At 51.3% G+C, this 13,635-nt stretch overlaps 1 protein-coding gene across 1 annotated transcript in view; it reads left to right on the top strand.

Annotated features, from left to right (window-relative positions):
• Ds (dachsous cadherin-related 1) overlaps positions 1-13,635 on the top strand; it is a 366,686-nt gene that overhangs the window by 299,354 nt on the left and 53,697 nt on the right. Inside the window, exon 3 of the mRNA XM_076798955.1 lies at positions 5,112-5,591. Within this exon, the coding sequence (XP_076655070.1) occupies positions 5,112-5,591 (480 nt within the window). The remainder of the gene's footprint in view (positions 1-5,111; positions 5,592-13,635) is intronic.

The raw sequence follows: 13,635 nt of genomic DNA, 5'->3' as shown, positions 1-13,635 counted from the left end.
CAGCGGTTTCGCATCGACTCGCAGGATTCGCAGGATCAACAGAGAGTTAGAGCCGATAGAGGTCCAGCTATCTCGTAAACTTTCGCTCGATACGTCGATCGATTAGCGTCGGCGTACCGTAACGAATCTTCCGTGACCAAAATAGGAGCCCGTAAAGTAGCGGCCGCGCGAACAATGCTTTTCCTCGGTCTTATCTCGCCGAGTGCCGAGAGGAGAGGGAAAGAGAGTGAGAGAGGTGAGAGACGCGCGCGGGAAACGAGAACGAAGAAGCAACAGCAACAGCAACAGCTAAAGGCAGAAGCAGAAGAGCAAGAGGAGAGCAGCAGGCAGGCAGGCAGGCAGGCAGGCAGGCAATGGCGTGGCGACACACGGTGGAAACGTGCCACCAGGAAGAAAAAGAGCGTTAGCCAGCCAGCGGTTGGTGGAACGAAGGAAGACACTAGCTATCGCCGTGGCAAGATCTAGTAGCTCTGTAATGGGGTGTATGATTTATGTCGCCGGTGCACGGTGTGTGCCCATTTTCAACTGGCTCCGTCCACGCTGCCCTTACGCGAGAGAGGACAATGACTGAGGTCCATTGATCCGGAGGTTGACGCTGGCTATCCTCCAACAGGTAGCTAACCTGCTACCTCACCTTCTTCCTAAAAAAAAAGAAACACCTAGGCACCACCCTAGGCAATAAGCGTGTAATTACCTCTTCAGGAAAAACGTCCGTACACTGTCGCAGAATTTCGAAATAGATTACAGCAGGGTCAGTGGGGTCAATGCTACACTTTCATCCACTTACTGTCTGCAACCAAGTACACCTGAAACACGACACAGTGTTTTCTCGATATATGTCCACAACACTGACATATATCGGCTAGGAGATACAATTCTTTGATACTCTTCCTAACGTAGAAAAGGTGACCGAGGTCACTCGAGCTTTAGGGCCCCTCACGGGGTATATATCTGCTAGTCTACGACTTACATCGGCTAGACATTTGGGACATATATCGAGAAGCATTCGAGCCTGAACTAGAAGAGTAGGTGATCAGACAGTGATTGGAGGCTCTATTGTTGGCTGTGTTCTGCAAACAGAATGTAGCGTAATGTCGAAACAGTGGTTCGTGGTCCAGAACGCAGAGACTCTATCGGCGGTCGCATCTCGGATCGTCTAGCGTCTGTTCGCAGATCCACGGATCTCGATTCAAAAGCCGGGACCCGCTCGTAGGTAATAATTATCGGCTCGGCTCTGCCGTTATCCGACACCATTAGGGCGATAGAGCGCGGCGCGTTTCGACCATAGTTGCTCTTCCCAAGCAGATGCTTATCACCGAACGCGTTCCCCGCCTAGGCGTTGCGGCTTCTAGCAGCGAAAATGAGAAATGGCCTCGGCGTTTCGTCCTCCGCGAGAAGCTGAACCGACCCGACGTTCGCTCGTGCGAATCGCCTGTGTATCCCACTCTCTCTTTTCCGTTGCCAGGGTGAACTCATTCGAGCACACTATCGGCATCCTAAACGCAACTACTGGATAACCATTCGCGTTGAGGGCTGTACGCTTTAGAGCAGTATCGTTGCTGCATCTCTATAGCATTGGAGGGTGTGGTTTCCTTGCTCATTCTCTCTAAACTGACCTGCTGGACGTGTTACCGTTGCCTTTTCTGTGTTTGTCTCTCTAAGGCACCTCGAGGGGCATGGTTTCCTAGATTCACCTCGGTAAAGTGCTTTGGAGGGCGTGGTTCCGGTGTTATTTCTCGGTAAGGTGCCTCAAAGGGCGCGGTTTCGTTCCTATTACTCCGTGAAGTGCCTTAAGGGGCGTGGCTCGGTTGCTTCCTCTCTGTACAGTGACTTAAAAGGTGTGGTTTCGTTGTCACTTTACTGTGAGATGGAGCGTGGAGTGTTGCCACTTGTCTGTTAGGTACCTTAGGGGGCGTGGTTTTGTCGCTTTGCCCGAGTAAAGTGCTTCGGAAGGCGTGGTTTTATTGCTAGTATTTTCTAAAGTGATTCTGGGACCGTGGTGTCAATGGTCCCATCATGTACAGTGTCCTGAGGGAAGTAGAATCATTGCTTCCCTTAGGTAGAGTGCCTTGAGGGGCGTGGTCTTGTTGCTCATCCGCGGTAGAGTGCCCTAAGGGGCGTGGTTTTGTTGCTCCTCCTGCTTAGAGTGTCCTGAGGGGCGTGATTTTGTTGCTCATCCTCTGTAGAGTGCCCTAAGGGGCGTGGTTTAGTTACACCGACACCGCACAGTACCTCAGGGGGGCGTGGTCTTGTTTCTCGCTCTGTATAAACTCTTTTATAGCTTGCAGTTCCGAATTTTCATCGCGTGAACGTATCTTCTACTAGCGAGAAACAAATGAAACAATGGGAAGGGCCACTGTTCATCGATCCTCCGGTTTTCGGAGCGATTCCGCGTTCTCACCGGAGGGTTTCTCCGCGTGTTTAAAGGGCCCGGGACCGTTCGTGACGAGGCTTGTTCTCCTCCGCTTAACAATACGACGACGAGGACGGATAAAATCTCGAGATTTCGGTTACGGCTGTCGCCGTGGATCTTGACGGAACGGCGAAGAGGACCCGGTGGATCGATGTTATCTCCTCTCTTCTGGAAATTGCGCATTACGTGGCGCACATGCGAAACGATTCTCGCGCGCATCTTGATGCACGTCCTACGATCAACGTACAGAAATGCAAAGAAAGGCGCGGCCCTTGTTGCAGCAACTTCTTGAGGGCCCCGGGACGACACCGCTGACTTTATTGACACCGGCGTCATAAATCTTACGGGCTTAACTCCCACCGACGATCATTGTCCCCCGTCGTCGTTCATTTATTTTTTCCCTTTCTTCGCTTTTTTTTTTTCTTCCGGCATCGCGTGTCTACGCGTGCTCGAGTAACCTCCCGAGAGAAAGCGAGAGAAAGAGAGTGCACAAGGAAGATTTGAAAAGCCGTGGGTTTATCGGGACGAGATCGGTCCGGGAATGAACGTTAGATAACATGTTGCGCAGACGTATTATTCCGGTTGACTAGATGACACCGACGCTTGCAGATCGTACGCTGTTTCGCGTCTGTAAGCGACAGCGTGTGAGACGCTCATTTGTCTCGCGGTGCGCCTGGATTTTCGAAAATGCTCGAAATATTCTCTCTTCGCGACTCGATGCTGTTCTAACTCCAAAATTCATCAACATTGGAGAGATGAACAGAATTGAATAAAATCGCTAATCAAGATCACGCAAAATCGCTAAGAAGGGATCAAGTTCTCCGGAGAGCAAGAAGAATAGGTTGCGTAACAGGGTCGTGGCACCACCGGATGAGCACCTCTGGCCAGCAGCGTCCTTATAAATCTTCCTGCGGCCCTGGATCCTTCGGCCCTGGATCCTTCGGTAGAAACCCCGGTCGAAAAGGACTCCTCGTAGCCGTGCGATCTTCTCGCCGTGAAATTAAAAGGGTTGGCCTGGGAGCGTTACGGTGTCGTTGACCTATTGTCCAGGAAACGGTGTCCGTCGAGGAGGACACGGCCTCCGCTATCCACCGACTGAACCGTGCACACTCGGTTTGATTTTATTCGATCGTTAATTTGATCGATCCTCGGGGACCAGATGCGCGAGGAATGCCGACGCAACGAGAGAGGAAACGAAAGAGGTAGCACCGGGAGAACGACACGGACAAGGACGACGAGAACAGAAGAGGGAAGAGATTGAGGAGGAACGCGAGGAGAAAGGTAGTCGTTTCGATAGAGAAATTAGGGGTGCATTTCTCGTGCCGGGGAATTCGCCATCGTACGGAGAAGTTCGGCATTTCGGGTCTCGAGGGGGCCACCCCTCCTGGGGGGGGGGGTAGGGGGAAGGTTTTGTTTCTCGATTTTTTTTTGTTCCCCCTACGGTGCTGAAAGGAAGGCAGGAAGGAAGGAAGGAATGGAACGGAATGGAACGATCCGTGGCCGAGGGTTCCACGGGGAAAAGGGAGGCCGCCGGCCCTTGACGCATGACTCCAATGACACTCGTACCTATAAATCTCGCCGCGCTCCGAGCTCCGCGCCAGGCCGAGTCCATATATTACTATGAGTTACGGGTGTAAACCGTTTAAACATCGGATTACCCGTTTTACATACTGTCTTTAATATTAACACTTGCGCCAGGGGTTCGCCTAAATCAGCGCCGGCGTGCCCGAGCACGCCACGAACCGGGAGTCAAATCGTTCCGCGCGAGAAGACCGACGCGAGTTAGCCCGGCAAGTTTCGCTCTCGTCGATTAATTAATCCCGGTTCCGGGGGTACAGATTCGACGAAAGCAACCGCGGATCCGCGCGATTAGGCCACGACCAATAACATGATTTACGGAGAACGATCCGGAGAGCGTTATTACTTTCCGGCAGACACTATATCACGCACTACCCCGCGGCAAATTATCACTACAACGATTCCTAGTTTTTCTGTGCTGTCTTTTGGTCTTGTTTGTTTAGCGATCATTCTTGTTTAGCGATTGTTTGTTGTAGTGATGACATAGCTCGTGGAGGGGAGAAACACAGTTTGAGTGCCAGCTGCTTGAAGAATTATATAAAATAATTTGGAATTTATTTTATATGGGAGTCGAAAAATTGAGACAACCTTCATCTTCAATATAGAGTCATAGGGGAGTCCTAGATTTTATATTGATTAAAAATCGAGTTCTCAGCGGTAGGAGGGAGTCGAAACAGAAAAATCTGTTTTTCAGTGAACGAGAAAAATTGGGGGTTGCATTTTTTGGACTGTGTTCGTTGGTGAATGAGCCAGAGGGGAAAAGGGAAAAGAGAGAAGAAGGTTGAGAGGAGGCGGGAGGCTGATTGGCTCCGAAAAAAGGCCACGGTACGGGGCGCTGGGAGATTTATGTCATCTCGCAGGGTCCCCGTAGATTCGTCCTTTACGCCGGCTAATACCCCGACATTATTTGGCTCGATAAGAGGATTTCGCTCGAGAATGAAATAAACATAATCGTGCTGATTCGCACTTCTGGTCTCGACGCGACGAACCCGCGGTCGAGCTCTATATACAGTGTCTCCCAACTGGCCTGAAATCCGCAACCCCTTGTCACCGAAATCTAATTAATCTACCAAGTTCCTCGTTCTCAATAATGTTCTGACAATTAACGATTCTGTTGCAGGTGGACTGAGCACCGTGGCCATCGTGAGGGTGCAAGTGACGGACGTGAACGACAATTCTCCAGTGTTCGAGCCTCAGAAGTACAACGTCACCCTGAAGAGCGACAGTCCAGTTCAGGGACCAATTTTGAGGGTGGTGGCTACAGATCTGGACTTGGATCTATCCGGCCAAGTTGCCTATCGAATCACAAACGGCAACGAAGCCGGAGTGTTCCATATCAATCGCAACACGGGCGAGTTGCAAGTGGCGAAGCCTGGCTCGCTGTCTCGGTCTTCGTTCTACCAATTGAACGTGACGGCGACAGATGCAGCTGGACTGAAGAGCAAAGTGGACGCCGAAGTGAGGATCGCCGTGTCTTCACACGAACACAGGATCGCCACTTGTGACAAACCACGGTACACCATCACGGTAAAGGAGAACGTTCCTCAGAACAGTGTCGTGGTTGGCGTGAAGGATGTGGCTGCTTCGTCTTCGGCGTCAGGTAGGTTTCTGGAATGCATACTAATTGATGGTAGAAGTGTGTCAGTCCCTTCAGACTGATTCCCTGAAGAATGACAGGTTCAAAGAATTTCTTTTTCTTTGCTTCAGTTTCGTTTGAAGACATGTATGTGAACATTTCGGTTTGAATTTTCGTTCTTCGGCGAATACCTCCTACAGTTCTGGCGATAGCGCGGTCTAAAAATTCATAAATATAGTTCAAACATACATCAATAGGATGTCCAAGTTTCGTTACGATACCTTTTCTCGTTTTCTCAACAAAAATTCCCAAAATTCCAAGGGGATTGTGCCTGTATGCTGTCAGACATCCAAAGGGGCATCCAGGTTCACTTGATCTGTGAATATCTGCTACAATTTTGGACTCAGCGGGGTACAAAAAATCACAGTCTTGGTCCATACTTGTATCAACAGTACCACAGAGTTTCAAAAAGATACGTCAAATGGTTTTCGGAACAAAAATTCCCAAAGAACGACGAATATTTTTCCTTAGGGAGTCGACCGTCTAGGAGACATAACCTGCTTCTTTGACGAATATTTCACATACTTTTCGCGATATCGATGTACAAAAAATCACAGGTATAGTTCAAAGTCGTGGTAAAAACACCACCAAGTTTCATAAAAATTGGTCGAGTAGTTTTTTTTTTAATATTCTCAAATTTGCAAGAAGGCTCGTTAAGCGGTCGGAGAAGGTTCTGGTTCGCGGAGTTTCCCGGCCGGTATCAGGATTAATCGTTTGCGTCCGAAAAGCAAGGTGGTATCCGCTCGATCCGGTAGCCGTTGAATGCATCGGAAACGTATTCCACGCGCGGCGTTACCGCGTTAGCATAGTCGCGTCACGAGAAAACGGCGGCGGCGGCGGCGGCGGCGGCGGCGGCGGCGACGTTCGTAGCCGAACGCCCACGTGTTGGTGTACGTGCGAGTACGTCGAAGCCCACGGGTCTCCGCGCGATCGCATAAGAGGAGGCAGGCTCCGGGACCCGCGAGCATCCTGTACCCCTCTTTCTTCTGTCCAAGGGGGAACCGACGCGACGGCATGTAAATCATACGGGGGAGTCTATTGTGCGCGATGCCTCCGAGGAACGCGGTATCCGTTTTCGACAGGACGCCCGTGGAACGTTTCGCGAAACCTACGGGCGGACTCCTCAAACATCCTACGACCGCTCCATTACCTCGCAATACTCCTATACTGATCAATCTTCCAATTTTATAATTTAATCTACTGATTTTAAAGGCGCACTAAATGCGTCAAATGTCCTGGAAATATTTGTGCTGTTTTAATTCTGCCAAATCGATTTCAATTTTTCTATTAGCCGAATGGGAACCTTTGCGAGGCGGATAGGAGACTGTATGGGGGGAGGACGATAAGGAGAAAATAGATGAAACCAAAATCTAGTCAATCTAGAGGCCACAGAGTTTTGAAAATTAATACTCGCTGAGATGCATCACCCCGGGCCGTCGAAGCGGAATTCGTGAAACGCGGGTAGACCGTACGGGGGGAGGCCGGTAAGGAGGGTAAGGTCGCGAACGGGTGGGTGGGTTGTTCGCGGTCGCGGTCCAACTCGCCGAGGGTTCGGAGGGGATCGTTGGGGGGCGGGGGAGGGCACGTATCCGTGTTTCCACACTGGTGGTACATCCGATGCAAGATACGGCGCGTCACGACTTGCGCTCACCGCGCCATATACCCGATGCACCGTGTAAAGTGTCTCGTGGCGCATCGACCGGCACGGTTCGGTACGTTATAGGCCCGGGAATGGTGGATAGTTTACACGGTGGTGCCTTACCGGTGGTCGTATTGTTCGACCGCCATGGCCCGCATATGCGGCCTGTTGCATATCAATGCGCGAACCTCTTCCCGAGCGTGTTCCTCCTTCGAGGAGCGTGCGTCTCTTCTCCTACTTGCTCTCGTTTACTCCGTCCCTCTATCCCCCTGCTGGGATCGATGGATCAAGAACAGAGGATAGAGAGAGGAGACCCTATTCCTTTCTTCCTCATCGCCACTGAAACCAAGCAGGGTCTGTCAGATTCAAATGTTCACGGGTCAGATTCAAAGTCACTAATGTCGCTCAAATATACGACAATGTGGTGCCCAAGTTTCGTTAAGGTACGTCGTTTTGTTTCCTCAACAGAAATTCCCAAAATTTCAAGGGGAATGTGTCTGTATGGTGTCAGACAACCAAGGGGGCATCTACTGTCTCCTTCCCGGTAAAAATCTTCCACAATTTTAAAGGTAGCAAGGTATAAAAAGTCACGAACATGGTCCATACTTACGACAATAACTTCAAAAAGTTTCAAAAGGATACGTCTAACAGTTTCTCTAAAAAAAATTCCCAAAGTTGAACGACAAATATTCCCTTAGCAAGCATGCCGATCAGGAGATGTGCTCTGCTGTACAAGATATCGACGTACAAAAAATCACAGACGTGGCTGAAATATGTGTCAAAATGGCTGCTAAGTTGCAAAATGATACGTCAAATAGTTTTTCTAAAAAAAATTCTTCCGGACACAGGGTCCGTCAGATCCACCCTGACACTAGCAACATGTTTCAACTCGATCGTTCTCCCGAGTCACCAATCGTCGACATTCGTTTCTAAAATTTGCCTACCCTCTCCCCGAAGCCCGATCGGCAACGAAAGTCCCAATGGGTCTCGGGTTTCGCGTCCGAGACTGGCTCTTCCTGTACAGATCCGATCGATCCAACGATTTCGGGACCGGGCTTCCAATCAGCCACGCGTCCGCGCGAGAACCTGTTCGCGCACGGAAGATCGGGGCCTGGCACTCGGGCCCACAATATTTGACACACGGCAGCCAATCAGATTATCAGATTAAAAAGTCAGACGAGCCCGCCGCGCCGAACCGCGCCGAGAGATCGTTGAGGCACAGGTGCGACTCGCGCGCCGATACTCGCTCTCTCTTTCTTTCTCTCTCCCCCCCCCCCCCCATCTCTCTCTTTCTGCTGTTGCATCGAGATGCCTGAACGGTTCCGATACCCGGGGTATACCCAAAGGACGTTGGTCCCTCGCCGAGGAAGATTCGTCCTCCTCCTCGGCGAGGGTTGACGGTCTAGCGGCGCAATTTGCATAATTATTGCCCGACAACTCGTTGCCCGGGACCGACGACGACGTCACCTCGGGCTTCATTAGTTTCGTATATACTGGCCGGGACATCGAATCGCGTTATCAGATGGCCGGGAGAGAGGACTAGCGCCGGAAGACGGTACCGCCGCTTTACGAGCACCTGTTCCGATAAAGCTGAAGGACCTTGCCCTCTCCCCCCGTCCCGTCCCGCAGCACCCCCCTCTCTTCAACCCCCTCGCAGGACCCACGAGTTTGCGAAACACGAAAAAACACCGCCCGGTCGTTATACGACCGTATGATCGTCGCGAGAGAAAAGAAGAGAAAAAGGGTGGAGCGTCTCTCTCTCTCTCTCTCTCTCTCGCGCGACGGGGTAAAAACAGCGTAGACGAACTCTCGCCGAATAAGGCGGGCGCGCGGAGAACGCCTCGGATGAACGAACGACTGCACCGAACCTTCCATAAAACCCTGGCGACAAAGTGAGGAACGCGCTTCATTTTACGGCCGAGTTTATGGTACCCGGCGCGGAGCGGAATCGAGCCGAGCCGCGGCTAGAAGACGACCGGTCTTATCTTATCCAAGGGCCCGGGGCCCTCGCTCCCAGCTTCCCGAGAGGCCCTTGTACCGAGGTGTCGTTTCGACCGATCGAAGAATGCAAATCAGGGAGGGCTAATAGCTACGAAATTTGGGAAAGTTGGGGAAATGTGGGGAAGGGTACTTGTGGAGGGCTTGGGACATTTTTAGGGAGGCTCCGGAGATTGCCGCGTCCTTGTAGGGAAGTCTGAGTCAGTCCGAGTCCTGAGATACAAAGTATCACTGTAGGCGGTCTGCACTCTGGGAATCATAAAGGATTGAGCCCTAGATTCGGAGAATCCTTGAAGGACCTACCCCCTGGCTGGGACTATTTTGACCAAGAATTTAAAAAATCGTGGTTTAATTACTCAGCTTCTAGCGATTAAATTTAACAAATTAGCTGTTTACCTCGAGCTTTGTGGCCCCTCTAATTCCGCGACATTTATCACAAAGGCCTTGACGACATGTATAGGGAAATCGCTGTACCTCCAAAAATCTGAGTCTTCCACGCTTCAGCCCTGGACCTCGTCTGTAGGGAGAGTTAATCATATCCCCATTTGATGTTAAATTGTTCAACATCAACAAAAAAATTGATTTTTCCTTTTTTTAACTACGACTCAGCTTAGCAAAGAATATGAAAAAAATTAGAAACAGTGTCGATGAGGATACCTTACCACCGAATTAATTTCCAGGGTGGTCGCACTTAAACGTCAGCATGGAGTACTTTGCTGAACTGTTTCGTGTTTTCAATTTTTCACACCCAGAGCTATCGACTGAAAAATCGGAAAAAATTCTCGAACATGTGGTTCGACATGTGAGATGTGCCAGACTTTTTATCCCCACCCTGAAGATTCCATTTCTACCAAAATCCAGCGAAGATTCCAAGCAGTTTCTGAACCATAAGACCAGCGTGTCCAAGGTCCAAGTACCAACCACGGAATCATCCTCTTCTCGATCCCAGTCTCCAGGCAGACTCCTCTAGAGACCCTCGTGGCTCCTCGATCGCGAGGATTTCGAGCTTTTCGTATACTCTGGGATTCTTGTCCGGAGAATGCGCTTCGAGTGGCGGTCGTTCGCCGGCAGCAGGGACGGAGAGGGTTGAACCTCGTGGGACAAGAGAGCGTAGGGACGGAGCGAGGAAGACGGAGGAAGAAAGGAGAGGAGGAGAAGAAGGCGAAGGAGTCGAAGAAGGCGAAGTTGGAGGATGAGGGAGGTGGAGGAGAGAAGGTGGGCCGCGTCGTCGTCGTCGTCGTCGAGGTCGCATAAATCGTCGCGAGTCGGATTCCGGGCAGCCGAACGCAAGCCGCCATTGTCCAGGACTTTTTGCCTTTCTCTCTCTCTCTCTCTCTTTCTCTCTCTCTCTTTCTCTGTCCTCCCTGTGTCTCTCGTTCCTCCGAGCAGAGAGAACGAGAACCGCTCTCTCGCTGCTGCTGCAGCGGCGGTGGCGGCGGCGACTGCCGGCCGCTACGGAGTTGCACTCTTTGCATACGCTTTAAATATCACCGCTTTGCTCGCTTTGAGGGCTCCCAGCGCACACCAGCGTGTCCACGTCCTCTTTCCCTCCTCGTCGCTCCCGCGGGACGTCGAAAAGGGAAGCCGTAGACCCGGGCTCTCTTGTCTCGTTTTCAGCTCCCTTTGTGCCGCTCGGACGCGTCGGCGCTCCTCGGGGCGGCGGCTACTCTCTTCAGCGTCCCCGGCGAACCTTGCACTTCAAATATCGAGGACTCGCGTCGGTTGGATCGGTAACTCCTCTCCTCGATCCTCCTCCGGCTCTCCCTCTCTTAAGAGAGCTGTTCCCGAGATAACGAGCGACGTGTCTACTAACGATCCATTTCAGCGTCTCTAATTGGTCGACGCCGGGGCCACGATAGCGATACCCTTCGCGCTGCGACACAGAGAGTGAGAGAGATTGAGAGAGAGAGAGAGAGAGAGAGAGAGAGATCGGGATTCCCGCGAAGCCGCCGGGGCCCCGGTATTAACGTTATTCCGTGTACCCGGATAATTTGTAGGCCGAATAAAAACCGCCGACAGCCCCCGGGAAAAGCGGTTCGAACGTTTTCGAGGACCGCGGGGGTTGGGGAGGGGTGGGGGAACTCGGGGCTGCTCCTCGGAAACCCGGACTAATCTTATCCGGCCGACACGTCGTTAGTCTTTAACGGGTTTAACGGCGATACTATATAAAGATCGAGGATTAGTGGCGTCGTTCGAGAGTGTCTATAAAGATACACGGGGATATTATTCGGGGAACGTTCCGGGCCCGTTACGACCGCGGATAAAATTCGGAGCTCGACTCTCTTTCTCTCCCTGTCTCTCTCTCTCTCTCTCTAGAGACTAACGCGTCCCGTGTCGGAAATCTCGCGGCTCGACGGGTCAAAGAAAATATCCCCGATAAACCGCGACGATGTCTTTGCATAAACGGGCCCCGGTGGAGGGGGAGGGGGGCTCGCAGAAGGAGCCAGACCTACAGAAGTGCCACGGCCGGGACTTGCGAGAGGAAGGGATGGAGGGACGATCACTTTCGAAGTAGACTTCTCTCCTATCGAGAAGCACGAGTCCTCGCGGGTCCCGGAGATCTCTTTGCTTCTCTTTCCTTTTCCTTCTGTTTCTTCGGCGGGATTGTTTTCTTCGTTTATCTCGACCGGAGGATAGGGCCCCGGCAGAAGGCCCCCACCCCACCCCCATCCCCTCGTTCCGCCGTCGAGCAGCATGCGGCCCGGCGCATCGTGCTTTCGCCGGACTTGCAAATTTCGCGCGCGGGCATCGTCTCGTTTCGGAGTCCGGTGTGTCTTTGCATCCCAGGGAACAGAGACACACGGAGCCTACCCTAAACCGAGCTGCGAGATCCGCGAGGAAAGATAGCGAGCAGTCTCCCTCTGCCACCGCAGGACGAGCGCTCGCAGTCTGATTTGCGTAATTCCGTTCGTGGAATTTCGTGTCCCCCCGCGAGTCCCCTCTTGCCCCCTCCTCTGTCCTCTCTGTCTCGCGTTCCCCGGCACGGTACGGCTGCGAAACGGAAGATAACGAAAGCCCTTCGTCTTGTCAGGGAGCTTCGGGTATATACTTGTCAACGGCGAGCATGCTTAGCCGCCGGTTCTCTCAATTAACTGAAATCCTCGTTAAAATAGCGGAGACTAACGAGGCGCTGTGTCTGGAAAATAGGAGGGGCCCCTTTGGAATTTTTTTTTTTTTTTTTGGCAAACTGCTGGAGCATATGAAATTTTTTTCTGTTCAGATTATTGTATATGCATCGGACTGTGTGTAGGAAATTTCTCGTCCAAATTTATGAACCCGTTTTTTGTAAAAATTTTTGGCAAATGTAGACGCTGCTATAATATGTTACGAGGCCAGTAACGAGTAGGAGGCACACTTTTGGGATTTTTTTCGAAACAAACCATTCGAGGTATCAATTTATCGTTTCTCAGGGTCATTGTACACATATGGAACTACGTATAGGAAATATTTCATCCAAATCGATCAGCCCGTTGTTCGTATAAATTGTCGCCAATGTGTACGCTGTTGTACCATTGATGTATGTGTAATACCACTGGGAGGAGCACTTTTGGAATTAAAAAAAAAGGAACGGCTGAAGTAAATGAATTGATTGTTCCTTGCAGTTGAAATGCACACATTGAACAGTGCATAGGAATTTTTTTAGCAGAATTGGCCAACCCGTTCTCTTGGTATTGTTTATCAAAAAAATGATTCTCACCAGTGTAGAACCACCTTAGACAGTAAAATGCGATTTTAGCTTGTGACTCTTTCTGCATTTAAAATAGACGCACAGCCCCCACTCTTGCTGATCGAATTCGAAAAAGGAACGTTCACCTTGTACACAGATTAGGGGCACGAATGTACGAAAGTTCCTTACGGGCGCCAGGTAATAAAATACACGCGGAGGATTTTATCAAGTTTTTTGATTCCCGAACCGCTTGTCAGCGCCGCCAACGCTCCGATAAACGGGCGTCCACGTTGTACGGTGGATTTGTTTCAATTAGAGCGTGGAATCGAAACTATTCGGGGTTTTGCAACGGCGTTTAGCCGGTCGATCGTCTCGGTCCGATGGAAGGGAAAAAAGGTCGCGTTTCACGCGAGAGTTCCAGGCTCTCGCGCGTATTTTCTGGCGGAGCTTAGGAGGAGAACCGCACAAAGGCCGGATCGCGAACAATGAGGCCCTGGCCACACCTGCGAAGTTATTAAACCCGCGTCCCGAGCGAAGCTGCTTTACGAACTGTGGAAATCTGTGGGCCCGAGTCAAGTGCCTGCAATAATTCACGCGCGAACGGACTCCGCTTGAACTTTCTCGCGATTCGACGCGACTGATCGACGCGTCCGTCGAGAAATGCACGCTTGTGTCCAGCGCGGAGCGATGTGGGTGGCTGTGGG

The sequence above is a fragment of the Halictus rubicundus genome, chromosome 13, assembly GCF_050948215.1.
Source record: "Halictus rubicundus isolate RS-2024b chromosome 13, iyHalRubi1_principal, whole genome shotgun sequence".
Lineage (NCBI taxonomy): Eukaryota > Metazoa > Arthropoda > Insecta > Hymenoptera > Halictidae > Halictus > Halictus rubicundus.
Note: the sequence above shows the minus strand (reverse complement) of the source record. Positions and strands in the feature narration are given on the sequence as shown.